This window comes from Macaca fascicularis, chromosome 12, assembly GCF_037993035.2.
Source record: "Macaca fascicularis isolate 582-1 chromosome 12, T2T-MFA8v1.1".
Lineage (NCBI taxonomy): Eukaryota > Metazoa > Chordata > Mammalia > Primates > Cercopithecidae > Macaca > Macaca fascicularis.
In genome coordinates, this window is record NC_088386.1 from 123670192 (window position 1) to 123696494 (window position 26303).

Here is a 26303-nt window from a genome sequence, read left to right on the forward strand (position 1 = left end):
CTCAGGCGATCCACCTGCCTCAGCCTCCCAAAGTGCTGGGATTGCAGGCGTGAGCCACAGCACCTGGCCACCCGGCCTCTTTCTTTTCTTTTGTTTCTTTTTCTTTTTTTTGACAGGGTCTCACTTTGTCTCCCAGGCTGGAGTGCAGTGGTGCAACCCGAGCTCACTGCAACCTCAATCTCCAGACTCAGTGATCCTCCTGCCTCAGCCTCCCAAGTAGCTGGGCTTGCAGGTGGGTGCCACCACATCACATTAATTTTTTTTTTTTTTGGTAGAGACAGAGTCTCACTATCTTGCCCAGGCTGGTCTTGAACTCCTGGCCTCAAAGGATCCTCCTGCCTTGGCCTCCCAAAGTGTTGGGATTACAGGCGTGAGCCACTACGCTCAACCTACAAAGAGTTTATATATTAAAGTGAAATTTCTTATTAAACAGAAGATTTTTAAGAAAAGCATTACAAGGTTCTTATTGGTTAAAATGGAAAAAAATTTTATTTTTGTTCATCTCCTGGTAGAATTGAAAAACCCTCCCTAAAGATGAATACTGCATGGCTTCTAAGGGCTACCAGCAGAAGTGAAATGGATTAAAAGACCCCAAGGTGTCTTGGTTCTCTGTCCTGTGGCTCTGGGTTTTCTATTTTCATCTTCCTGGTTTGTGAAAAGTCCCGAGCTGAACCTTAGGTGTAGGAGTGCCCTGCTCATTGTGCAACCTTGCAAATAGCTGGGTTCTTCCAGAGAATGTTGTGAAATTTTCTTAAAGGCTGAAGGTGTCATGATTTTCTCCACACCTCTTGAAGAAGATGAGTTCAAATTGGATCTTGAGAAGTTTACTCTGATTCTCTAATATCTCATAGCCATAGTCTAAGTCAGAGAGAGAGATTGAATGCATTCATGCGTAGAAACATAAATGACACATTTGCAGATTACATGACATGACATTTGAGTTTGATCCCATATGATCGTGTGGGGATAAAGGTGTGGATGGGGTTATAGATGACAAAAGATTGGCCATGTGTTGATTATTGTTAACTTGGGCGGTAGTTCTTAGAAATGGATTGTACTGTTTTCCACTTTTGTATATGTTTGTTGTTTTCCATAATACAAAATAGTTTTAAAATCATTTGTTCTGACTGGGCACAGTGGCTAATGCCTGTAATACAGCACTTTGGGAAGCTGAGGTGGGTGGATCGCTTGAGCCCAGGAGTTCAAGATCAGCCTGGGCAACATAGTGAGACTCTGTCTCTACAAAAATACAAAAATTACCCAGGCATGGTAGCCTGCATCTGTAGTCTCAGTAACTTGGGAGGCTGAAGTGGGAGGTTGGCTTGAGCCTAAAGAGGTGGAGGTTGCAATGAACTGAGATCACGCCATTGCACTCCAGCCTGGGTGACAGAGCCAGACCCTGTCTCAAATAAACCCACACACAAAAAAGAAAAAAAATCATTTGTTCATTAATAATTTATTTATTGAGTAACTACTATGTGCCAGACACTGTCCTGGGTGCTTGCGATGCATTTGTGAACAAAGTTAAAAATCTCTTGCCTTGTAACTTACATTCTAGCTTGGAATGGGGTATGTAGAAGGAACGTGAATAGTAAACATGATGAGTTAGTGAATTTTATAGTGTGTTAGAAAGTGATAAGTGCTGTGGATTCCATTGAGAAGAGGATGGACAAGGGGACTAAGCCTGAGGCTTGGGGCTTCAACTTGGGAAAGAACCTACAGGAAGGCTGAATGAGAACAGTAGGAGGGGGAGCCACAGTGTATTAGGGAGTTGCTCAACACTGTGTACCTCCCTATTATACTTCCTTATTACTCAAAAATGTGACTGCAATTATGTCCATGAAAATCTATACAAGGCCAGGCATGGTGACTCACACCTGTAATCTCTGCACTTCGGGAGGTCGAGGTAGGCAGATCACCTGAGGTCAGGAATTCGAGACCAGCCTGGCGAACATGGTGAAACCCCACCTCTACTAAAAATTCAAATATTAGCCAGCACGTGGCGGCGCACCGCTGTAATCCCAGCTACTTGGGAGACTGAGGCAGAAGAATAACTTGAACCCAGGAGGCGGAGCTTGCAGTGAGCCGAGATCGCGCTACTGCACTCCAGCCTGGGTGACAGAGCAAGACATTGTCTCAGAAAAAAAAAAAAAAAAAAAAAAAGCTATTTGAATAGTTGATATAGGAATGGAGAAAAGGAGGCCAGGCAAAGAAAATCTCACATTAGGATTACTGTAAGTATGCTAATTTAGCTGTTTCACTCTTAAATGTTAACTCTTTGAAGGCAAAGATTTGTTTATCTTTATTTTTTTTTTTATTTTTTTTTTTTATTTTTTTTTTTTGAGATGGAGTCTCACTCTGTTGCCCAGGCTGGAGTGCAATGGAGCGATCTTGGCTCATTGCAACCTCCGCCTCCTGGGTTCAAGGGATTCTCCTGCCTCAGCCTTCTGATTAGCTGGGATTACAGGCACCTGCCACTACACCCAGCTAATTTTTGTATTTTTAGTAGAGAGAAGGTTTCACCATGTTAGTCAGGCTAGTCTTGAACTCCTGACCTCAGGTGATCCGCCCCCGCTCGATCTCCCAAAGTGTTGGGATTACAGGTGTGAGCCACTGCACCTGGTCTTATCTTTAGATTTCTATCTCGGCTGGATACCTGGCCTAATAGAGTAGTTACATATTTGCTGAGTGAATGAGTGAAAAACGCGTGGAGAGTTGGAGTGAAGCTGTGACCTGCCATGCTGGGACCATCCAGCGCTCCCAATCATAATTCAGTTGCAGATGTTGGAGCTCATAAACCGATACCGCAAAATACAGTGCCTTGGGATACCGAACTGCAGAAGCCTAAAGATCTCTTTGATCTCCCCGACAAGGTCTCTTCCGAAGAAGTTGAAGTCTTGGCCGGGCGCGGTGGCTCACGCCTGTAATCCCAGCACTTTGGGAGGCTGAGAGGGGTGGATCACGAGGTCAGGAGATCGAGACCATCCTGGCTAACACGGTGAAACCCCGTCTCTACTAAAAAATACAAAAAACTAGCCGGGCGAGGTGGCGGGCGCCTGTAGTCCCAGCTACTCGGGAGGCTGAGGCAGGAGAATGGCGTAAACCCGGGAGGCGGAGCTTGCAGTGAGCTGAGATCGTGCAACTGCACTCCAGCCTGGGCGACAGAGCGAGACTCCGAGACTCCGTCTCAAAAAAAAAAAAAAAAAAAAAAAAAAAAAAAAAAAAAAAGAGCAGTATTGCCGCCAGCATGTCTCACCTCCAGCCGTAAGGCAGTTTTCTCCTATCTCAGTAAATAGAATGCACGATCGAGTGGTACATCGAGACATTCCATTCCCAGGAACGAGCGGGAGACAGATGCCTTTCTCTTCTCTCAACTGCAAAGAGGCCTTCCTCAGCACAGACCCTTTACGGGTGTCGGGCTGGGGGATGGCCAGGTCTTTCCCTTCCCACGAGGCCATATCTCAGGCTGTCTCAGTGGGGAGAAACCTTGGACAACACCCAGGCTTTCTTGGGCAGAGGTCCCTGCGGCTTTCCGCAGTGCACTGTGTCCCTGGGTATTTGAGACTGGAGAATAGCGATGACTTTTACCAAGCATGCTGCCTGCAAACACATTTTTACCGAAGCACATCCTGCACAGCCCTAAATCCATTAAACCTTGAGTCAATACAGCACATGTTTCTGGGAGCACAGGGTTGGGGCTAGGGTTACAGATTAACAGCATCTCAAGGCAGAAGAATTTTTCTTAGTACAGAACAAAATGGAGTTTCTTATGTCTTCCTTTTTCTACATAGACGAAGTAACAGTCTGATCTTTCTTTCTTTCTCCCACAGTATATAAGCTTCTGAACCCTGTTGGGAGGTGGATACACTGTGTGGTTCTCCCTGTGCAAATATTAATATATTTCTATGCTTTTACCTTTTTTTAAATCATCCAGGGTGGAGTACGGTGATGCCATCTCAGCTCACTGCAACCTCCACCTCCCGGGTTCAAGCAATTCTTGTGTCTCAGTCTCCCGAGTAGCTGGGATTACAGACATATGCCATCACACCCACCCAGTTAATTTTTGTCTTTTTAGTAGAGATGGGGTTTCACCTTGTTGGCCAGGATGGTTTTGAACTCCTGGCCTCAAGTGATCCGCCAGCCTCAGCCTCCCAAAGTTCTGGGTGTATGCCTTTTCTCTAATGAATTTACTCTTTATTTTTTTTTTGAGACGGAGTCTTACTCTGTCGCCCAGGCTGGAGTGCAGTGGCGTGATCTCCGCTCACTGCAAGCTCTGCCTCCCGGGTTCACGCCATTCTCCTGCTTCAGCCTCCCGAGTAGCTGGGACTACCGGTGCCCGCCACCATGCCCGGCACATTTTTTTTTTTTTTTTGTATTTTTAGTAGAGATGGGGTTTCACCATGTTTAGCCAGGATGGTCTCGATCTTCTGACCTCGTGATCCGCCTGCCTCAGCCTCCCAAAGTGCTGGGATTACAGGTGTGAGCCACCGTACCCGGCCATATTTTTGTGAGTTGGTTTTCAGTGAACCTTTGGAGGGTGAAGGGGAAACTGCATTGACCCCAACACGGACCCACAGCATGGAAGGATGTGTAGACGAGCACAGGAATTTCTGTCAGTGACACTGATGACCAAAGGTTGGAATTTACTCCCCAATTTTTATCTTTATTGTAAAATCTACTACAGGATAGTATGGGACCTGGCATCCACTAACTGAAACCCATCCCAAATGTTTACATATCACCCGTTGTCTTTTGCTTTGTTGGCCTCACCAATACAAGGTGCACATCTTATAGAACAGAGAGACGCCTGAGAATATGAAGAGATTGTTATTTTTATTAAGGAAGAGTAGCCTTTTTTTTTTTAACAGGGTCACAGAAACAGGAAAGAAGTTAGTGAATGTACAATATGAAACAACAATAAATCCATCATAAGAAATATTTTTCAAAAGAATAAAATATTAGTTTTCACGATTTTATTTTGTTAAGTTCAGAATACAAACAGATTTTTGACATGAGTGGTTGTGCTTCCACCCCTTATGTTGATAATACATGCTAATCTTTTATCTTTTTTTCCAAATGAAGACAAGATTACGAAAACGACAGAGAATAATAGCATAATAGCACAATAGCATAATAGCATAATGCTAAGTCTTGGAAGATACAGGGAGAAGAAATTGAAGTAGTCATACCACCACAAAGGAAGAAAAACAACCTGAGACTTCAGACTGCAAGGGACAGCATGAGTGGTTCTAATACATACAGGTAGATGAGGCAGGACAGAAGCAGAAAGGAAGGGTGGAGGAAAGATGCACCAAATTCTGTGAGCAAAGCCTCAGCGTTTCTTAGGCTAGAGGCAGAGCCAGGCTGGCCCGCCTAGCAGCAGCATTGCTTCTTGCAGCAGCACTTCTGCTGACAGCAGCACTTCTGCTGGTAACAGCCCTTCCCACAGCCACAGCCACATGAGCTGCAGGTGCGGCGGCAGCAACAGATCACGGGCGTGCTGCAGCAGCCCCCACAGCAGCCGCGGCAGCAGGGGCAGCAGCTGGAGCAGCAGCCCACCCGGTAGCACCTGCAGGTGGTGCAGCTGCCACAGCCACCACCACAGCCACTGCCACAGCCACCACCGCAGCCACCACCACAGCCACCACAGCCACCACCGCAGCCACCACAGCCACCACAACTTCCACAACCACAGCAACCCATGGTGTCAGTAGAGAGGACTCAGGTGACGTGAGGAGGGAGGACTCAGCAGGGGTGAAGAGGTCTGATGTTCTTTGCTACAGGGGCTCTTAAATACCCCTTCCAGGCCTAACACGCGGCAGGCAGCCACTTCCTTGTTTCCTCCAGCTTCCCTGGAGGAATTTCACAAGACCCTGAGTGTATTTCCTCACTGGACACCTCTGACTTCATAGAATTGCTTATTTTCACATTTACTTCTTCCTCAAGTTATGTTTCTCATAAAAACAACATGTTTCTTAAATATTTAGTCTCGTTTTAACCTAGCAGTTCGCAAGTGTAATCTATGAGTCTCATTTGATGAAAGCCCATCTCCTATATTCCATGCATCAGAATTCCTTGGCCCCGAGAGGATCTTTCCTTGGTTCCCCCTCCTCTAAAGGAAGCCCTTTCTGTTTTCAGGTGCTGTCTGTAGAATGCAAGAGAACGTGAGATCCCACATGGAGAAGCAAACACGCAAAGCTTCACGTGTCATAAGGTCCCTTGGCTAACATCTCAGAAGACTTTCTCACCTGTTTTCAGACTTACTTTTGCTGTGGATTCACAAGTCAAAATATGGGAAAGATATCCATCTTGGGTTGATGGTCACGGTGTATTTCAAAGTAAGCTTCCCACACTGGCTCATGTTCCCCTCTTGTCCTATACACATGGAGTAGTGGATGAGGTAGCCAAGAGCCTCTGCCACCAGCAGGTTTCATGTCCCTTAAAAAGCCATGGTCCCTATGTGACCCAGTTTCCTTAGCTTAGGGTAAATAATGTATACTCTTTTAAAAGACCTTATTTTTTAGAGCAATTTTTGGTTCACATCAAAATTGAGCTGAGGGCCAGGTGCGGTGGCTCACCCCTGTAATCCTAGCACTTTGGGAGGCTGAGGCAGGTGGATCACTTGAGGTCAGGAGTTCCAGACCAGCCTGGTCAACCCCCGTCTTTACTAAAAAATACAAAAATTAGCTGGGAGTGGTAGTGGGCACCTGTAGTCCCAGCTACTTGGGAGACTGAGGCAAGAGAATTGCTTGAACCCGGCAGACGGAGGTTGCAATGAGCCAAGATCGAGCCACTGCACTCCAGCCTGGGTGACAGAGTGAGACTTCATCTTAAAATAATAATAATAATAATAATAATAATAATAATAATAATAGAGCCAAAAGTACAGAGTTCCCTTATACCCCCTGTCCTCCCCAACACAGCCTCCTTCACTACTGACATCACATGCCAGGGTGGTATATTTGTTACAACTGGTGAACCTACAGTGAGACATCATAATCACCCAAAGTCCACAGCTTTCATCAAGGCTCACTCTTGCCTTCTTTCACCACCCCAGGTACTTAACCCCTTCAGAATCATATGTCCCGCTGGGCGTGGTGGCTTATGCCTGTAATCCCAGCACTTTGGGAGGCTGAGGCAGGCAGATCACCTGAGGTCAGGAGTTTGAGACCAGCCTGGCTAACATGGGGAAACCCTGTCTCTACTAAAAATATAAAAATTAACCGGGTGGTGGCTCATGCCTGTAGTCCCAGCTATGCGGAAGGCTGAGGCATGAGAATGACTTGAATACGGGAGGCAGAGGTTCAAGAGCCTGGGCATCAGAGTGAGACTTGGTCTCAAAGAAGAAAAAAAGAATCGTATGTCCTAGAAATTGTCTCCAAAAAATTAAAAGAAAAGAAGAACTTCATGTAAAGCCCTTTTGCAGCCTTCAAAAGCTATTCCTAAATTGGCCTCTTTTCCTGAGTGCTATGATGTGGGGTATTCTCCCTTATATTTCTGTAGAGCAGTGGATCTCAATGAGGGGCAATTTTGCCCCAGGAGACACTTAGCAACATCTGAAGACATTTTTGCTTCTTTTCGTTTCGTTTTGTTTTGTTTTATTTTGTTTTGTTGTTTTGAGACAGAGTCTCGCTCTGTCACCCAGGCTGGAGTGCAGTGGCGCAATCTCAGCTCACTGCAAGCTCTGCATCCTGGGTTGATGCCATTCTCCTGCCTCAGCCTCCCAAGTAGCTGGGATACAGGCGCCTGCCACAGTGCCTGGCTAATTTTTTGTATTTTTAGTAGAGACGGGGTTTCACCGTGTTAGCCAGGATGATCTCGATCTCCTGACCTCGTGATCCTCCCACCTTGGCCTCCCAAAGTGCTGGGATTACTGGGATTACAGACGTGAGTCACTGCGCCTGGCCTGACATTTTTGCTTGTTATAACTGGCAGAGACGTTGTCATAACTAGTGGCTTGAGGCCAGAGATGCTGCTCAACATTCTACATTGTGCAGGACAGTCCTCACACAAGAAATTGTCCGGCTGAAAATGTCGGTAGTGCCAAAGTTGACAAATCTTGTCATATTTAGTGTTTTCCCTTTCTAAAGCATTTTCGCCTCCATTATTTTGAAACAATATTATTGCCTGAGATTTACCTTAAAAAATTATTATTCAATTAGTTAACAAAGATGCATCATGCCCATGTCAGGTAAAATATTCTGGGCTGGGGCCAGGCATGGTGATTATACCTGTAATCCCAGCACTTTTGGGAGGCTGAGGCAGGAGGATCACATGAGTCCAGGAATTTGAGATGAACCTGGGCAATATAGCGACACCCTTATCTCTACAAAAAATAAAAAATTAGCCAGGTGTGGTGGTGTGCACCTCTAGTCTTAGCTACTTGGGAGGCTGAGGTGGGAAGATCACTTGAGCCCAAGAGGTTGAGGCTGCAGTGAGCCATGAACATGCCACTGCACTCCAATCTGTGTGACAGAGTGAGGCACTGTGTCAAAAAACAAAAACAAAACAAAAACAAAAAAAGAAGACTGTGCTGTGCTGGAAGTTTCTGTAGCAGAACATTTTGAGCCATGATTTGGCCTGTGAGTTAGAGCAGGAAGTAAGGCTTGGGGGGTCAGGGCACCACCATGCCCGGCTAACTTTTTGTGTTTTTTCTAGTGGAGATGGGGTTTCACCATGTTGGCCAGGCTGGTCTCGAACTCCCAACCTCAGGTGATCCACTCGCCTTGGTCTCCCAAAGTGCTGGGATTACAGGCATGAGCCACCAAACCTGGCCAACACAATGTTAAATATATTGAAAAATGAAACATAGAGCCAGGCTTTGTAACTGTGTGGTGGGGACCAAATCTTACATTCTCGGGTGGACAATCTCCAGTGAGAGTATCCGGCTGCTTCTGCAGTTGGCAGTGACATTTGTGCTGGAGATACCTGTCATTTCTCCAGACTTTGGTAAGATAATTTCTGGGCACTGTACAGGAATAGCCTCCTGATAATGTTTATTCGTTGTTCGAATGTTGGACCATCTAGTCAAGCATTGCTGTTGTACTATACGGGCTTTCTGAGTGTGCCCAAGGCTGTTGATAATACCCGCTTTCCCATGACTCTCAGGAGGTCTTACTGGAATTTTTAGGACATTCGACTCAGAAAATAAGCAAAACAAGTAATCTCATAAATCTAGCTCCCATTCCAAAGGGCAGTAAATAATATATTATGAGATTCTCCCATGACAATTGACCCAAACCATAATAAGGAAGTGGTCATGTGTCTTCCCCCTCCTCTCCCCAGAGTTGGTACATAAGGGCCTCCCCCAGCAGAAGGAGGCATCAGACCTGCTCACCTCTCAAGTCCTCCTTCCTCACTTCTCCTGAGTCCTCTCTACTGACACCATGGGTTGCTGTGGTTGTGGAAGTTGTGGTGGCTGTGGTGGCTGCGGTGGTGGCTGTGGTGGTGGCTGTGGTGGCTGCGGTGGTGGCTGTGGTGGCTGTGGTGGTGGCTGTGGCAGCTGCACCACCTACAGGTGCTACCGGGTGGGCTGCTGCTCCAGCTGCTGCCCCTGCTGCCGCGGCTGCTGTGGGGGCTGCTGTAGCACGCCCGTGATCTGCTGCTGCCGCCGCACCTGCAGCTTGTGTGGCTGTGGCTGTGGGAAGGGCTGTTGCCAGCAGAAGGGCTGTTGCCAGCAGAAGTGCTGCTGCCAGAAGCAATGCTGCTGCTAGGCAGGTCCCAGGCCTCCGGGAAGATGCTGCAGGTAACTAACTGTCCTGTTGGTAAAATGTTCTCTCCCTCCTGCCAGTCTTCTCTGATATGAAAGTCACAAGAAGTTTTATCCACATTCCCTGGTCTCTGAGATCCTGCCTGCACATGAAAACCACCAACACAAACCTTCTCTATCAAGCACCAATCAAAGTATGAGTCCAACAAAACAGAGGGATATTTTTCATGCTATGTTTTCTTGAAATTTTACTATTGAAATGTTTGCTTCTATTCCTTTTTCCTTCATTCTGTAGTTTCTGTATTCTGCATGTCTGCTCCTGCTTTCTGTTTCTGTAAACCTGAGACAATATTTTCCCAATAAACCACATAAAACTGGCATTAAAGGCTCATGGACATCTCCTTCTTTCTTTTGTTATTCTAATGTGTTTAGAGGAAAGATGCAATTAAATCTAGAAAACTAATACTCCCTATGTTTGTTTGTGATGGATTTAGAATAATCACTAATAGACCGGGCGCGGTGGCTCACGCCTGTATTCAAAGCACTTTGGGAGGCCGAGGTGAGCGGAGTTCAGGAGTTCGAGGTCAGGAGTTCGAGACCAGCCTGGCCAATATGTTGAAACTCCGTCTCTACTAAAAATACAAAAAGTAGCTGGGTGTGGTGGCAGGTGCCTGTAGTCCCAGCTACTTGAGAGACTGAGGCAGGAGAATCACTTGAACCCGGGAGGAGGAGATTGTAGTGAGCCAAGATGTCACCACTGCACTCCAGCCTGTGCGACAGAGCAAGACTCCATCTAAAAAAAAAAAAAAAAAAAAAAGAATGGTCACTAATAAACTGGGTGCAGTGGCTCACACCTGTAATCCCAGCACTTTGGGAGGCTGAGGTTAAGGCCAGGACTTCGAGACCAGCCTGGTCAACATGGTGAAACCCCGTCTCTACTAAAAATACAAAAAATTAGCTGAGTGTGGTGGTGGGCACCTGTGGTCCCAGCTGCTTGGGAGACCGAGGCAGGAGAATCACTTTGAACCTGGGAGGCGGTGGTTGCAGTGAGCTGAGATCATGCTACTGCACTCCAGCCTGGGCAACAGAGTGAGACTCTGTCTAAAAAAAATAAAAAATAAAAAATAAAAAAAGAAAAGAAATCATGAACAATCTGTTCCTAACAGGTTTTCACACAGGGGTAAAGTTTGTTGGCTTCTATTATCCTCTTATCTGAATTAGAAAACATTCAGAAAACTGTATCAACAAGATTTTATTTCATCACTTTTTCTCTACCCTTAGATTCAACTTTTCTAACAGATTTTAACCTCAGCATCTATAGCCAGATGAAATTCAACACCTAAAGCTATTTAGGTCTTGGTTATTTTGGTTTCAGTTCTATTAACAGACTAAAATTTAATTACAGCTCAATGAAATTAAAAAAAATTATCATCAGTACTAGTTAATTGTCTTTCTGGCAGATTATGGTCACAAAATACTAATGTGGTCATATTTGAATAAATTATTCATAAAAGTTGTGACCTACTAAAACACTATATCCACTTTAAATATATATATATTTTTGAGATGGAGTCTCACTCTGTTGCCCAGGCTGGAGTGCAGTGGCACGATCTCGGCTGACTGCCACCTCTGCCTCCTGGGTTCAAGCAATTCTCTGCCTCAGCCTCCCGAGTCGCTGGGATTACCAGCGCCTACTACCACACCTGGCTAATTTTTGTATGTTTAGTAGAGATGGGGTTTCACCATGTTGGCCAGGCTGGTCTCGAACTCCCAACCTCAGGTGAGTTGGCCTTGGGGTCCCAAAGTGTTGGGATTACAGGTGTGAGCTACTGCACTCAACCCCACTTTAATTATATTCTATCACAAGTAAGTAAGAATATTATAAGAACAAAAAAATACAGAGTTCACAAGGGGCGGCTTTCAGACCACATCTGTGAGTCCCCTGAAAGTGAAGCCACATATGGTGTATGTTGAAAAACCCATCTACAGAATGTAGTGCCCTTTTTTAAATGAGATATCCATTATAATTTTGATCCTAACTCTGTTCCCTGTTGAAAGCAAGAGATGGGGAAAGGGGCAGAAGACTTCTCCGTGGGGTTGGCAGCCACCCTGGGCCTGAGAAAGGTGATTTACTGTTTCTTGCTTCTGGACCACGAGGTCTCTTCTCTTTCTCTTCCATTCTTGGAAGCACTCACAGAAAGTAGATACTTGAGAAATGCTACAGTGAAAAGAACTGTAGAAGATGCTAGTCCAGGGGCAAGTTCAAAGCCTACAGTAAATAGTAACACCACGGATGCTTCCAAAAAGAGGCTGTTACGAGGGTTTCACAAGGCTCCAGGAAAAATGGGCACTTCTTGCCTGACTCAAGTGTGTTTCCATATGGACCTAAAAGATGAAGAGCTACAGTGCTGACTCGGCGGTTATTTCTTGTTCTTGCCTGTCAGCTTCAGCATCAATATGTGGATCAAAAGAACCAGGTAATAATATAAAGTAGATGAATTTGCTTCAGCATATATCTGGCAATCACAAACTTTGCATCAGACACTGTGGTGGGCAAAATAAGACACGCGAAAATGAGAAAGGGCTGGGACCACATCTGCACTAATGGGGGGGATTGGATCCGAGTGATACAGTCTTTAGTGTGAGGATAACAGCAAAACCAAAAATATGCATCAGTAGCATAATATTTTTATAGATACATGATATTCACTCATTTTACAAATATTTATTGAGTATCTATGATGCACTAGGCACTTTTCTAGGAATCAAGAATGCTTTAATGAACAAAATGGATACAAATGTCTGCCCTCATGGGCCAGGCACAGCGGCTCATGCCTGTAATCTCAGCATTTTGGGAGACTGAGGAGGGCCGATTGCTTGAGCTCAGGAGTTCAAGACCAGCCTGGGTAAACTGGTGAAACCCATCTCTACAGTACTACTACTACTACTACTAATAATAATAATAAGTAATCAGGCATGGTGGTACATGCCTGTGGTCCCAGCTACTGGGGAGGTTGAGGTGGGGATCGCTTGAGCCTGGGAGGTTGAGGCTTCTGTGAGCCAAGATTGCACCACTGCACTCCAACCTGGACCACAGGGGCGAGATCTTGTCTCAAAAAAAAAAAAAAGAGTATTAAAAAAAAATCTGTCCTCATGGAACTAGTAACTTAGTCATGGGAGGTAGACAACACACATCATAAATAAGTATATTATATGGCATGTTAGAGATGGAGAGACAGAACATACAAATGAACAGTGGCCAGATCATACATAGAAATAGATCTCTCACCTGTAAACTGCAGCAAACATCCCAGGAAACCAACCTATTATCTATCCTAACCAGTCCATGCATCCAGCCTACTCGCTACAACCAGACTTGTAGGAAGTCAGACCACTATCTCTTAAAAACAGTCCAGCAAGCCAAACGAGGGCAATCAGCCCCAAATGGCCAGGACTTAATTAATAACTGGCAGTTTCCCTAATTCTTATCCCCTTTTTCCAATTTAGGACCAATTAGAGAGAGTCGAATATGCACTCCTAACGAATCACATAAGATGCCCCACTTCTAGTTAGTCTGTCTACAATGTTCTATACCAAAAGCCTCTCATCTGGGCATACCTGAAACCTTCCCTTCTTCCGGTATGAAGCTTTCCCATTCCTCTGCCTGCTTTTGAGTGTCCACAAAAACACAAGTGATGCTGTGGCAAACCATCACTTTGCTATGGCAAGCATAATTAAATAGCTTTTACCTGGACTCATTTGGTGGGTTGTCATTTATTTCCACAGACTCAGAAATTTCATCCTAAGTGTGTGTAAATTCTATAGATACATATAAGAATGCTCACAGTAGCACTGTCAAAAATAGCAAAAACCTGGAAACAACGGGACTTCCTATCATCTGGAGAGTAAATGAACAGAAATGGAATGCAAGTAGATGTAGTAAAACCATGTCCAAAGAAATGCAAAGGAATAACAAACACAAGCTTTAGCTCATTGCAGCCATTTTTCTCTTTGATGCTTAAATTGTTGTCTCGATATGAACCCATTACCCTTTGGTAGCTTCCTTGTTTTCTGTCGTGACAAGATATTCCAGGCTTGTTCCATACATTTTATGCCCCAAATCTGGAATCTCTTTTTCTTTTTTTTTTAATTTTGAAACAGAGTCTCGCTGTGTCACCCAAACTGGAGTATAGAGGCACAATCTTGGCTCATTGCAACCTCTGCCCCCTGGATTCAAGCAATTCTCATGCCTCAGCCTCTCAAGTAGCTGGGGACTTCAGGCACAGGCTACCACATCTGGTTAATTTTTTATATTTTTAGTTAGAGACGGGGTTTCACCGTGTTGCTCAGGCTGGCCTCAAGCTCCTGACCTCAAGTGATCTGCCCACCTTGGTTTCCTAAAGTGCTGGGATTACAGGTGTGAGCCACTATGCCTGGCCTGGAATCATTAATTTTTCTTTTCTTTTCTTTCTTTCTTTTTTTTTTTTTTTTTTGAGATGGAGTCTCACTCTGTTACCCAGGCTGTATGTAGTGAAGTGGTATGATCTTGGCTCACTGCAACCTCTGCCCCACCAGGGTTCAAGCAATTCTCCTGCCTCAGCCTCCCAAGTAGCTGGGACTACAAGTGCCCACCACCATGCTTGGCTAATTTCTGTATTTTTAGTAGAGTGGGGTTTCACCATGTGGTTCAGGCTGGTCTTGAACTCCTGACCCCAAGTGATCTGCTCGCCTCGGCCTCCCAAAATGCTGGGACATGAGCCACCGTGCCCAACCTGGAATCATTCATTTTTCAAGGAGCTGTTATTTATATTTCTTTTTAAAATGCCTGATTTTTCCTTTGCATATTTCCCCTTGTGAATTTATAAAAGTTCCTTACATATAAAGGTATTAATCTTTTGTCCTATATGCATATATATTTTCCCCAGTTTTAGAAATTTCGAAGCTTTGTTTTTCTCAGAAATTTAAACATTTTATAAGTCACATCTCTCAATTTTTTTTCCGTATTGTTGGGAAAAAGCTGAGTATTGGGGAAAAAACCGAGGCAGGGCTTGCAAGTGTGACATAATGTCCTCTGGAATGTATCTGGACTGGCTGGCTCCTTGCTTCTAGGCTCCTAGATCGATTGTATTCCCATTATCTCAAGTAGCAGAACATGTTCCTCATAAATGCTAAACTGTCACAGCTGTAGATCATGCACCTGCCCTTTTGATCCCCACATTCTCACCACCTGTTTTTTTGCTGGATTACCAATAAATAGCGTGGGCTCCCAGAGCTCGGGGCCTTCGGCAGCCTCCACAATCACGATGGCCCCCTGGTCCCACTTTACTTCTCAAACTGTCTTTTTCTCAATCCTTTGACTCCAACGGACTTCGTCGCCCGCACGACCTGGTGTTGGGTCTGATGACATCAGCATGTATGGTTTTTGGTATTGCTGCCATATTAAGCAAGGTATTCCACAGTCCAGGAATATAGTACTATTCTCCCATATTTTTTATACTACCCCTGTTGCCTTACTTTTTTATATTTCAATACTTGATCCTTGGAATTTATGGGGATTTGGCATGATGCAAGGGTTTTACTTAAAAAATCATTTTATGTCATACTATATTGTGTAAGATGTCCTTGACGGAAGCTGGACTAAGAGTACGTGGGCCCTCTCTATGCTATGTTTGCAACCAAAAGTCTATTATAATTTTAAAATAAGTAAAAAAAAAAAAAAAACCCACTGAGTATAGTGGCTCACAGCTGTAATGTCAGCACTTTGGGAGGCTGAGGCATGAGGATCACTTGAGGCCAAGAGTTCAAGACCAGCCTGGGCAGCACAGTGAGACCCTGTCTCTACAACAAAACAAAACAAAACAAAACAAAATTAAAAATTAGCTGAATGTGGTGTTTCATGCCTGATGTCCTACCTACTTGGGAGGATTAGGCAGGAAGATTGCTTGAACCCAGGAGTTCGAGGGTACAGTGAGCTATGATGGTGCCACTGTCACTCTAGCCTAGGCGACAGAGTGACAACCTGTCTCAATAGAAAAAGAAAAAAGAAGGAAAAAAACCCGTTTTGTCATTTTGTTGTTGTGGTGGTCGTGGTGGTTGGTATCCAAGTTTATTTTTCCAGATGGTTAGCTAAATGTTTAATTGCTTAGGGAGCTTAGTACTGAATATGAGGTAATTTACAGAAGTTATATATGTAATTGGCGATTATGTGGTCATTAAGAAACAGTTTCTGAAAACCAAATATTTAATAATGAGGGTAATTGTATACGATTAAATGTTAAGTTTAAAACCGGGATACAAAATTATAGATTCACAATGCTTTTAATTTTGCCATATAAATTCAAGGAAATAGCCAGGCGCGGTGGTTCACGCCTGTAATCCTAGCACTTTGGGAGGCCAAGGTGGGCAGATCACCTGAGGTCAGGAATTCAAGATCAGCCTGGCCAACATGGTGAAACCCTCTCTCTACTAAAAATACAAAAATTAGCCGGTCATTGTGGCACGTGCCTGTAATCCCAGCCACTCGGGAGGCTGAGCCAAGACTGCACCATTGAACTCTAGCCTGTGCGACAGAGCAAGACTCTGTTTCAAAAAACTAAATAAATAAACAAATAAATAAATAATTAAAAAATCAAGGAAATAGTCTATATTAATTAAAAGAAAAAAAGAGGCCGAGTGCTGTGGCTCATGCCTGTATAACCAGTGGTCTGGGAGGCTGAGGTGGTCAGATCGCCTGAGGTCAGGAGTTCGAGACCAGCCCAGCCAACATGGTGAAATCCCCTCTGTACTGAAAATATAAAAATTAGCTGGGCTGGTGGCGCATGCCTGTAATCCCAGCTACTTGGGAGACTGAGGCAGGAGAATCACTTGAACCTGGGAGGCAGAGGTTGCAGTGAGCTGAGATGGCACCATTGCCCTCCAGCCTGAGTGACGAGAGCAAAACGCCATCTCAAAGAAAAAAAAATTAATTAAAAAAAAAAAAAAGAAAAAACAGTAGATTAGTAACAGCTAAATCTGGTGGACACCATGTTAATTGGGTGATAAAATTTAATATCACTAGAAATGGGATCAATTAACGTCACACACTTGTTGTGACGCACTGAGGAAAACACATCGACTGTGTAATATTTCTGCAAAAATGTTTAACCAGAACCTGACCATGAGGAAACAACCAGCCAAATCTCGATTGAGGGTTATTTTGCAAAACAACTCTCCAGGACAAAAATAAAATGCTGGAAAACCATTCTAGATTAAAGTTCAATAAACATACATATTTGATTGGATCTAACATGAAAAATTATTAAAAATGCAATTCTGAATTATAGGACATTCTTGGGATAATTAGGGAAATTTAGTGTGATAATAGTATTGTAGTTCTACAGGAAACTCTCCCTTTTGGGAGACACTTACTAAAATTTGTAGGGGTAAAATGCCACTTCTGCAGCTTGCTTTCATTCAAATGGGAGAGAGAAGGCTAGGTGCAGTGGCCCACTCCTGTAATCTCAATCCTTTGGGAGGTTGAAGTGGATGAATTGAGGCCAGGAGTTCGAGACCGGTGTGGGCAACATAGTCAGACCTCATCTCTACAAAAATATAAAATTAAACTAAATTAAACAGAGATAACTAAAATGAAATGTATGGCAAAATGTTAACTACTGGTTAACTTAAGTAAATGGTATACAGGATTTTACTGTAATATTCTTGCACATTTTATGTGGGTTTAAGATTCTCCAAAATAAAAATATTGGGAAAAAACAAAACATAGAAAAATGATGGGGCAATGTGAAGTGGCTCATGTCTGTAATCCCAGCGTTTTGGGAGGCCAAGACAGGAGGATTGCTTGAGCTCAGGAGTTGAAGACCAGCCTGGACAACATAGCAAGACCCCATCTCCATTTTTAAAAGGCATAGGAAAATAATGGAAGAAAATACGACAAAATGGTAAAAGAGGTTATTACAGGCACTACTACTTTTCTCCTTTATGTTTTTCTGTATTTTAAAATTGTTTATAATGAACTTATATTTATTATTCTAAATTCAGAAAAAAAACTTAGAGGAGAGAAAAACCACTCGATTTTCCCCATTTTTCTTTTTCAATGTTCTATGTCAATTTCCATAACCTGACATGACAACACGTGGACTCAGGAAAGAGGCAGAGGCAACTGCTGATGTCTAGATGTGGCACCTTCTGAGGTGTTTGGGAAAGTGCTGTTACTACCCACAGTGTGCATTTTGGAACAACCCTCAGCTCTGTTGTGAACGTGTTTTGAGGTAGGTGTCCCGTCTAGGTTGTTTCCCTGGGAATCTAAGCAATGGTTGTAGGTGTGGTCTAATTCCCTGAGCAAAGATGTTCTGGGCATGACCTATAAGAATTCTGAAGACATGCTGGGTGAGGTGGCTCACACCTGTCATCCCAGCACTTTGGGAGGACGAGGTGGGTGGATTACTGAGATCAGGAGTTCGAGACCAGCCTGGCCAACATAGTGAAACCGTGTCTCTGCTAAAAAAAAACACAAAAATTAACCAGGTGTGGTATTGCGTGTCTGTGGTCCCAGCTACTCAGGAGATTGAGGCAAAAGAATCACTTGAATCTGGGAGGTGGAGGTTACAGCGAGCAGAAATCACGCCACTGCACTCCAGCCTGGGCAACAGAGTGAGACTCTGTCTGAAAATAATAATAATTAATGATAATAAAAATAAATGCTGAATACTTGCAGAGAATAAGATTAGGGTGAATTACTTACTGAAACCTATGGCTCGAGCAAACTTGAGCCCAAGAATCCCCTGATATTTCCCCCAAATTACTTCACTTTCAACCTACAGGCACCCTGAGACATTGAGGTTTTTGGCCAATTGAAAAATCAGACATCTGCATTCCACAGAGAGAGGAGGGCAGCCATTGTGTGCTGTCACTGCTGCTGTTTTTGCCTGACATCCCCCAGCCCAACCCCAAAGCTACTGTGTGTGTGTTGGAGGACACAGAGGTCCAGGAAAGTAGAAGAATTAGGAGCACTGCTCTGCCTGGTTGGGGGTTACTGAGGTCATTAATACTTCTTAGCTGTGATGTCAAAAGCACACTACAGGCTGGGCGCGGTGGCTCATGCCTACACTCCCAACATTTTGGAAGGCTGAGGCGGGTGGATCACCTGATGTCGGGAGTTCGAGACCAGCCTGGTCAACATGGTGAAACCCTGTCTCTGTTAAAAATACAACAATTAGCCAGGTGTGGTGGTGCACGCCTGTAATCCCAGCTACTTGGGAGGTTGAGGCATGAGAATTGCTTGAACCCAGGAGGCAGAGGTTGTAGTAAGCCAAGATTGTGCCACTGCACTTCAGCGTGGGCGGCAGAGCGAAATTCTGTCTGAAAAAAAAAGACAGAAGAGCACAAAAACAAGGTCCCCAAACAGAGTCCGGAGTCAGCCGTCTGTAGCTGAACCTAGTGGCATGGACCTATAGTCCCAGCTATTGGCAGGCTGAGGATGGAGAAGCACTTGAACCCAAGAAGCTTGAGGTTGCAGTGAACTGTGATTGCACCACTGCACTCTAGTCTGGCTGACTGAGCAAGACCCTGTGTCAAAACGTTAAGAAACAAAATAAAACAAAAAGAACAGCCGTCTCATACAGCAGGGCAGACAGGTCTGGAAGGAGCAGGAACCAATTGAGGGAGTCTGGTCCTTGTTGTCTCTAACGTGGGCATCATAGACATTACATGAATGTCTCAAGTGGGGCGCTGGGCAGCCAAAACGGAGAGCAGGAGGAATCCTCACAGCCCCGCACCTGTGAGAGGTGTATCAGGGGAGGGTGTCTTAAGCCTTTCTTCTGCTTTCAAAAAGTCAGCTTATGAAAGAGGTGCCAGTTGTAAAACCACGGACAGTGACATCCCGGGGGACAGGCAGCCGCTGCAGAGCCTGGTCATTGTTGATCAGAACCTGCAGTATAAGTTCCAAGAGGGACTGCAGGGTCCCCACAGCATGAGCCTCTTCTGTGAGTTGTCTGGAGAACAGAGATTAGCCGGGCAGACCTTAAACTCTGGAGATAGTCAGGCAAGGACCTTACCCTACTGACTTACTCACGCCCACAGGCTAGCTGGGGCAGGAAATGGAGGCCTGACAGGTAGAGTCAGGTGGACTGAAGGGGATCATTCCAAATACACATTCCATTAGTGTGTGGGCAGGCCTAAGCCTGGAGCCTCTCCATGGGTCTTAAATGCCAGAGAGGCACGAGAGCAGGCCAGCCACCAAATGTAAACTTTGTTGCTTTTCCCAATTATTTAACAGATAAACAGCAAACAGAAATCTCACCCTTGGCAGATGACTTAGGAGTAGGCCCTACATAATTGTATTTTTAGGATTTCACATAGCACAATATTTGTTTTTGGAATGTTTAATGATCAAGCAATTCTTCTGGTGAATGAAAAATTCCAAGGAGCTAGAAAAGAGAATATTTGTGTTTTAAGGCGAAATATAATGTGCAAGATAATACATTCAGAAATGCCTACTCTGTTTCTTTCTATTTTTCTGAGATGGAGTCTCACTCTGTCACCCAGGCTGGAGTACAATGGCACAATCTTGGCTCACTGCAACCTCTGCCTCCTGGGTTCAAGTGATTCTCCTGCCTCAGCTTCCCGAGTAGCTGGTCTAATTTTTTTTTTTTTTTTTTTTTTTTTAAACAGTCTCCCTCTGTCTCCCAGGCTGGAGTGCAGTGGCACGATCTTGGCTCACTGCAGTCTCCGCCTTCTGGGTTCAAGGGATTCTCCCGCCTCAACCTCCTGAGTAGCTGGGACTGCAGGCATGTGCCACCACATCCAGCCAATTTTTGTATTTTTTGGTAGAGATAGGGTTTCACCATGTTGGCCAGGTTTGTTTCAAACTCCTGACCTCAGGTGATCTGCCCACCTTGGCCTCTCAGAGTGCTGGGATTACAGGCTTGAACCACCGCGCCTGGCCTTTTTTCTTTTGATTCTGATTTTCACTAATTCTTTCAAGAAGGTTTTGTTGTTGTTGTTGTTGTTTTGTTTCTTTGTTTTTTTGTTTTTTTTTTTTTTTTTTTGAGACAGAGTTTCCCTCTTGTTGCCCAGGCTGGAGTGCAATGGAGCGATCTTGGCTCACCGCAACCTCCGCCTCTGAGGTTCAAACGATTCTCCTGCCTCATCCTCCCAAGTAGCTAGGGTTACAGGCATGTGCCACCATGCCTGGCTAATTTTGTACTTTTAGTGGAGACGGGGTTTCTCCATGTTGGTCAGGCTGGTCTCGAACTCCCGACCTCAGGTGATCTGCCCTCCTCGGCCTCCCAAAGTGCTGGGATTACAGGAGTGAGCCACCGTGCCCAGCCGAGAAGTTTTTGTTTTTTTGTTTTTTTTTTCTAATAGATCCTAAGACTGTGTGATGAATTCCAATAGAGAGAAAAACAATGTTTTGTCTAACCTGTGACAACTGAGAAGTATCAACAGAAACACAAGAGTTTTACCTGGCTTTGGATTCAGTCTCTCATGGTTATAAAGAAATGAAGACTATCCTTAAATGTTCTAGGCATTTATTTAATTCAAAAGATACCTATTGAATACTTACAATGTGTTGGGCACTATTTTAAGCCTTGGGGCAAAAACTATACACATATTTAAGTTCTTACGAACACAAACGTCTTAGAGGTGTGTTCTCAAGAGATGAGTAAAAGTTAAATTTAGCATTATTAGCTTGTTAAGACGTTCACGAGGTAGGGCATAAGACAACTCATGAGATCTTTACGAGATCTCATAAACAACAACAAGAGATGGGATAAACAACAACAAGAAATGGGCCATATATTGGGCTTGGCTTGCTGGAGTTGCTATATAAGGGCTTCCCCGGACAGAAGGAGGCATCAGACCTCTTCATCTCTCCTGAGTCCTCCATCCTCACTTCTCCTGAGTCCTCTCTACTGACACCATGGGTTGCTGTGGTTGTGGAAGTTGTGGTGGCTGCGGTGGTGGCTGTGGTGGCTGTGGTGGTGGCTGCGGTGGTGGCTGCGGTGGTGGCTGTGGTGGCTGTGGCGGTGGCTGCGGTGGTGGCTGCGGTGGTGGCTGCGGTGGCTGTGGTGGTGGCTGTGGCAGCTGCACCACCTGCAGGTGCTACCGGGTGGGCTGCTGCTCCAGCTGCTGCCCCTGCTGCCGCAGCTGCTGTGGGGGCTGCTGTAGTACGCCCGTGATCTGTTGCTGCCGCCGCACCTGCAGCTCGTGTGGCTGTGGCTGTGGGAAGGGCTGTTGCCAGCAGAAGGGGTGCTGTCAACGGAAGTGCTGCTGCCAGAAGCAATGCTGCTGCTAGGTGGGAACCCAGCCTCTGGGCAGGGGCTGCAGGCGCTCATGCTGCTGGTAAGACTGCGGGTCTGCAGGTGCCACACAGGGAGGCAGCTTGCTCCCCTTGCTGTGGCTTTCCTCCATCCCATCCTGTGTGCTCCCTGCTGTCTCCCCGTCACCTGGACTTCATGGCACTTTTCTGCTTGGTTCTCATCTCTGTAGTTTAAGGAATTCTTTCTATTGTTAAGATAGTCACATGGACATCTGGTACAATGTCATTCAAGCACGAAGATACAGGACATTTTGAGTTTTGAGCTCAGCAAAGCGGGATCATGATTTTGACCGTGTTTTCTTCTTTGAACTCATTTCTCTCTAGGCATTAGGTCTTCTCCTGTGTTCCACATATGCTCTGTCTTTTCTGTGGCCATAGAGTCTTTTCTAGGTGTTCTAAAATTTTCTTTTTTTGTTTTTAAATTTTGCTACTTCATGGTCTTTATTTTACTGCTATAATTTTGATTACATCACCAAAAAATCTTTTTTCCCTTTTGTAGTAACCCATCTCTATTTTTTTACTTGAAAAAAATTGATAGATAATAGATGTAGATATTTGGGGGGAGGTACGTGTGATATTTTAATATATTTGCATAATGTGTAATAATCAAATCAGGGTAATTGGGATATTAATCACCTTAAATCTTTTTCTTTTATCCTGGGAACATTCAAATTATTCTCTACTAGCTGTTTTGAAATGGGTAATAGATTATTGTTTGCTATAGTCCCTCTACTGATTTATTGAACACTAGGTGTTGTTTCTTCTAACTGTATTTTTGTATTCATTAATCAACGATTCTTCATGAAAAATTTCATAATAAAATGTAAAAGTGAACTCTGAACAGTTTCCCTTAGTTTTATTCTTATAGATATTTTCCATTAAACTTCCATTAATTATGATTTCCCATGGGTTGGAGGCCATCAAGGATACACACATCATTATACCCTTGCGTGGTTTACATTCCATTTATACACAAATAACCACAAACATGAGGTAGAAAAATAATGAACGTGTTAAAAGTTCTATGTTGATGTGCACATCATGGGCAGGAACAACTCCACATTGCTGGATGGGGAATGGGTGTCATTCAAAGGAACTCGGATCACTTCAAGAAGGAAGGGACATTTGGGAGTGTGTTTTGAAGAATTAGTAAGGTTTGGACAGGTGGAGGTGGTTGGGGCAGATGTTTTGAGAAGGGCAAAAATGCGAGAATGGAAAAGTTCAAGACATACATGGGACAAATCATGAATCTGACCTACAGTAGGCTAATATAAATAGTTACAAGTCAACAATGACAGGAAGGCTGTCCTATGATTTGGAAGGCTGAGGGGTTAAGAATAACAGCAAGAACAAAAGCAACAGTAACTGGCATTCACGTTGCCCTTAAAAGCCAGGTATTCTGGCCAGGCGTGGTGACTCATGCCTGTAATCTCAGCACTTTGGTTTGTGTTTTGTTTTGTGTTTTAGACAGAGTCTCAATCTCTTACCCGGGCTGGAGTGCAGTGGCGTGATCTTGGCTCACTGCAACCTCTGCCTCCTGGGTTCAAGTGATTCTCATGCCTCAGCCTCCCGAGTAGCTGGGATCACAGGCCTGCGCCACCACACCTGACTAATTTTTGTATTTTTAGTAAAGACAGGGTTTCGCTGTGTTGGCCAGAGTGGTCTTGAACTCTTGGCCTCCAGTGACCTGCCCGCCTCAGTCTCCCAAGGCTGGGCTGGAAGGATCACTTGAGCCCAGGAGTTCAAGACCAGTCTGGGCAACATAGCGGGGCCCAGTCTCTACAAAAAATACAGAAATAAACTGGGCGTGATGCCATGTGGCTTTAGTCCCAGCTATTTGAAAGGCTGAGGTGGGAGGATCACTTGAGCCTGGGAGGTGGAGACTGCAGTAGCCATGATAGTGCCACTGTACTCCAGCCTGGGTGATAGAGTGAAAAGGGGACAGGCATTCTTCTAAGCACATACATGTATCATGTTGCACAGAGAGGGAAATGGCACAGAGAAGTTATTAAGAAACTTGCTCAAAGTACATAACTGCTGCCGGGGGTGCTGCACACACAGCAATGCTATGGGCTAGGGAAGGCTTTTGTGAGGGGACACTTACCTGGACAGCAATGCGCAGAATTAATCGGTTCACGGGGAGAACGGAGCAGTGTCAGCAATCCTGAGCAAAGCAACGAGGGCCCAAGACAACAGAAGAGTGGGAATGGCAAGAGTATAAGAGTATTTGTGGGGAGTTAAGGCATAACACAAAACCCAACAAATGAGGGGAACTTCTGCGATGACAAAACAGGCAAGATGACAATGGTGATTTAACAATGCACTGGGACTTCTATTCTTTTATTAGAGATTCGAGAAATTGTACAAGGTATCCCAGTTTGTTATTTTTATTTTATTTTATCTTATTTTTTCAACAAGTTCTTGCTGTGTTGCCCAGGCTGGAGTGCAGTGGCACCATCATGGCCGACTAAAGCTTCAACCTCCTGGGCTCAAGCGATCCTCCCACCTCGGCCTCCTGAGTAGTTGAGATCACAGGTGCATGCTACCACACTTTTTACATTTTGTGATAGAATTGAGGTCTTGCTGTGTTGCCCAGGCTGGTCTCAAACAGTTGGGCTCAAGTGATCTTCCTAAAATGCTTGGATTACAGGTGTGTGCCGCTGTGCCTGGCCCCCATTTTAAAATTCTTATCAAATATGATCAATTAGGTCAGGAATTGGCCATTTCCTTTAAAGTTGTTCTTTTCGCTCTGTTAAGATGTAGCAGGAAAGGGAGCTGATAATCTAAAAATGCTGTCTAATACATGTGCATGACAACTCCCTTACATATCACTGATCCCGATCTTGGCGTGTTCATTCTATCGCAGATGCAGTGTGAAATAGTTACTTGGAGAAAAGGCAGGTCTGCTTGACTGGCTACATTGGGCTGATCTGAAAAGATCTAGGCTTGAAAAAAATTGCCTTTCTTTTTTTTTTGTTTTTTGAGATGGAGTCCTGTGCTGTCACCCAGGCTGAAGTGCAATGGCGCGATCTCTGCTCACTGCAACCTCTGCCTCCTGGGCTCAAGCAGTTCTCCTGTCTCAGCCTCCTGAGTAGCTGGGATTACAGGCATGCGCCACCACGCCTGGCTAATTTTTATATTTTTAGTAGAGACGGGAGTTTCACCATGTTGGCCAGGCTGGTCTCGAACTCCTGACCTCAAATGATCTGCCTGCCTCGGCCTCCCAAAGTGCTGGGATTACAGGCACGAGCCACTGTGCCTGGCCTGCTTTTTTATTTTATTTATTTATTTATTTTTAATTTATTTTTTGAGACAAAGTCTTCCTCTTTTGCTCAGGCTGGAATGCAGTGACGGGATCTCAGCTCACTGCAACCTCCACCTCCCAGGTTTAGGTGATTCTCTCATCTCAGCCTCCCAAGTAGCTGAGACTAGTCATATGCTACCATACCTGACTAATTTTTGTATTTTTAGTAGAGATGAGGTTTCAACATATTGGCCAGGCTGGTCTCGAGCTCCTGACCTCAAGTGATCCACCCATCTTGGCCTCCCAAAGTGCTGGGATTACAGGCATGAGCCACCACACCCAGCCAAAAATTGCTTTTTTAGTCTACTTAAATGAATCCTTCCTTCCTTCCTTCCTTCCTTCCTTCCTTCCTTCCTTCCTTCCTTCCTTCCTTCCTTCCTTCCTTCCTTCATTCCCTCCCTCCCCCCTCCCTCCCTCCCCCCTGCCTCCCTCCTTCCTTCCTTTCTTCCTAAGCTTTTCTCCCTTTTTTTTCCTTCTTTCTTTCCTTTCAAGACAGGGTCTCACTGTCACCCAGGCTGGAGTGCAACCTTGACCTCCTAAGCTCAAGCAATCCTTCTACTTTAGCCTCCCAAGTAGCTGGAACTACAGGCATGCACCACCACACCCGCCTAATTAAAAAATTTTTTTTTGTCGAGACAGGGTCCTGCTCTGTTGTCCAGGCTGGTCTCAACATCATGGCCTCAAACAATTTTCCTACCTTATCCTCCCAAAGTGCTGTAATTACAGGTGTGAGCCACCTCCTACTTATTGAATGTTGATCTTTTGCATTCATTTTAAGAATGTTCGGATGCAGGTTGTAGACTAATAACACACATATAGGGATCACAGGGCTTGGCACATGTATAGTTTGCCACTAAATATTGTTAGAATGAGCAAATGTTATATATATTATATACATTATATCTACATATAGGTCAGGTGTGGTGCCTCACGCTTGTAATCCCAGCACTTCGGGAGGCTGAGGCAGGAGG

At 44.7% G+C, this 26303-nt stretch overlaps 3 protein-coding genes across 3 annotated transcripts; 2 read left to right on the top strand and 1 right to left on the bottom strand.

The window, feature by feature from the left end:
- Positions 1 to 5365: 5365 nt before the first annotated feature.
- Positions 5366 to 5703, bottom strand: LOC123567971 (small cysteine and glycine repeat-containing protein 3). The gene has a single exon (XM_045367815.2). The coding sequence runs from the start codon at positions 5701 to 5703 to the stop codon at positions 5374 to 5376; it is 330 nt and encodes a 109-aa protein (XP_045223750.2). The 3' UTR covers positions 5366 to 5373.
- Positions 5704 to 9322: 3619 nt separating this feature from the next.
- On the top strand, positions 9323 to 9938 carry LOC123567972 (uncharacterized). Its single transcript, XM_045367816.2, has one exon. The coding sequence runs from the start codon at positions 9387 to 9389 to the stop codon at positions 9711 to 9713; it is 327 nt and encodes a 108-aa protein (XP_045223751.2). The 5' UTR covers positions 9323 to 9386; the 3' UTR covers positions 9714 to 9938.
- An 11623-nt stretch (positions 9939 to 21561) lies between these two features.
- Positions 21562 to 22155, top strand: LOC123567970 (uncharacterized). Its single transcript, XM_045367814.2, has one exon. The coding sequence runs from the start codon at positions 21630 to 21632 to the stop codon at positions 22002 to 22004; it is 375 nt and encodes a 124-aa protein (XP_045223749.2). The 5' UTR covers positions 21562 to 21629; the 3' UTR covers positions 22005 to 22155.
- Positions 22156 to 26303: the final 4148 nt, after the last annotated feature.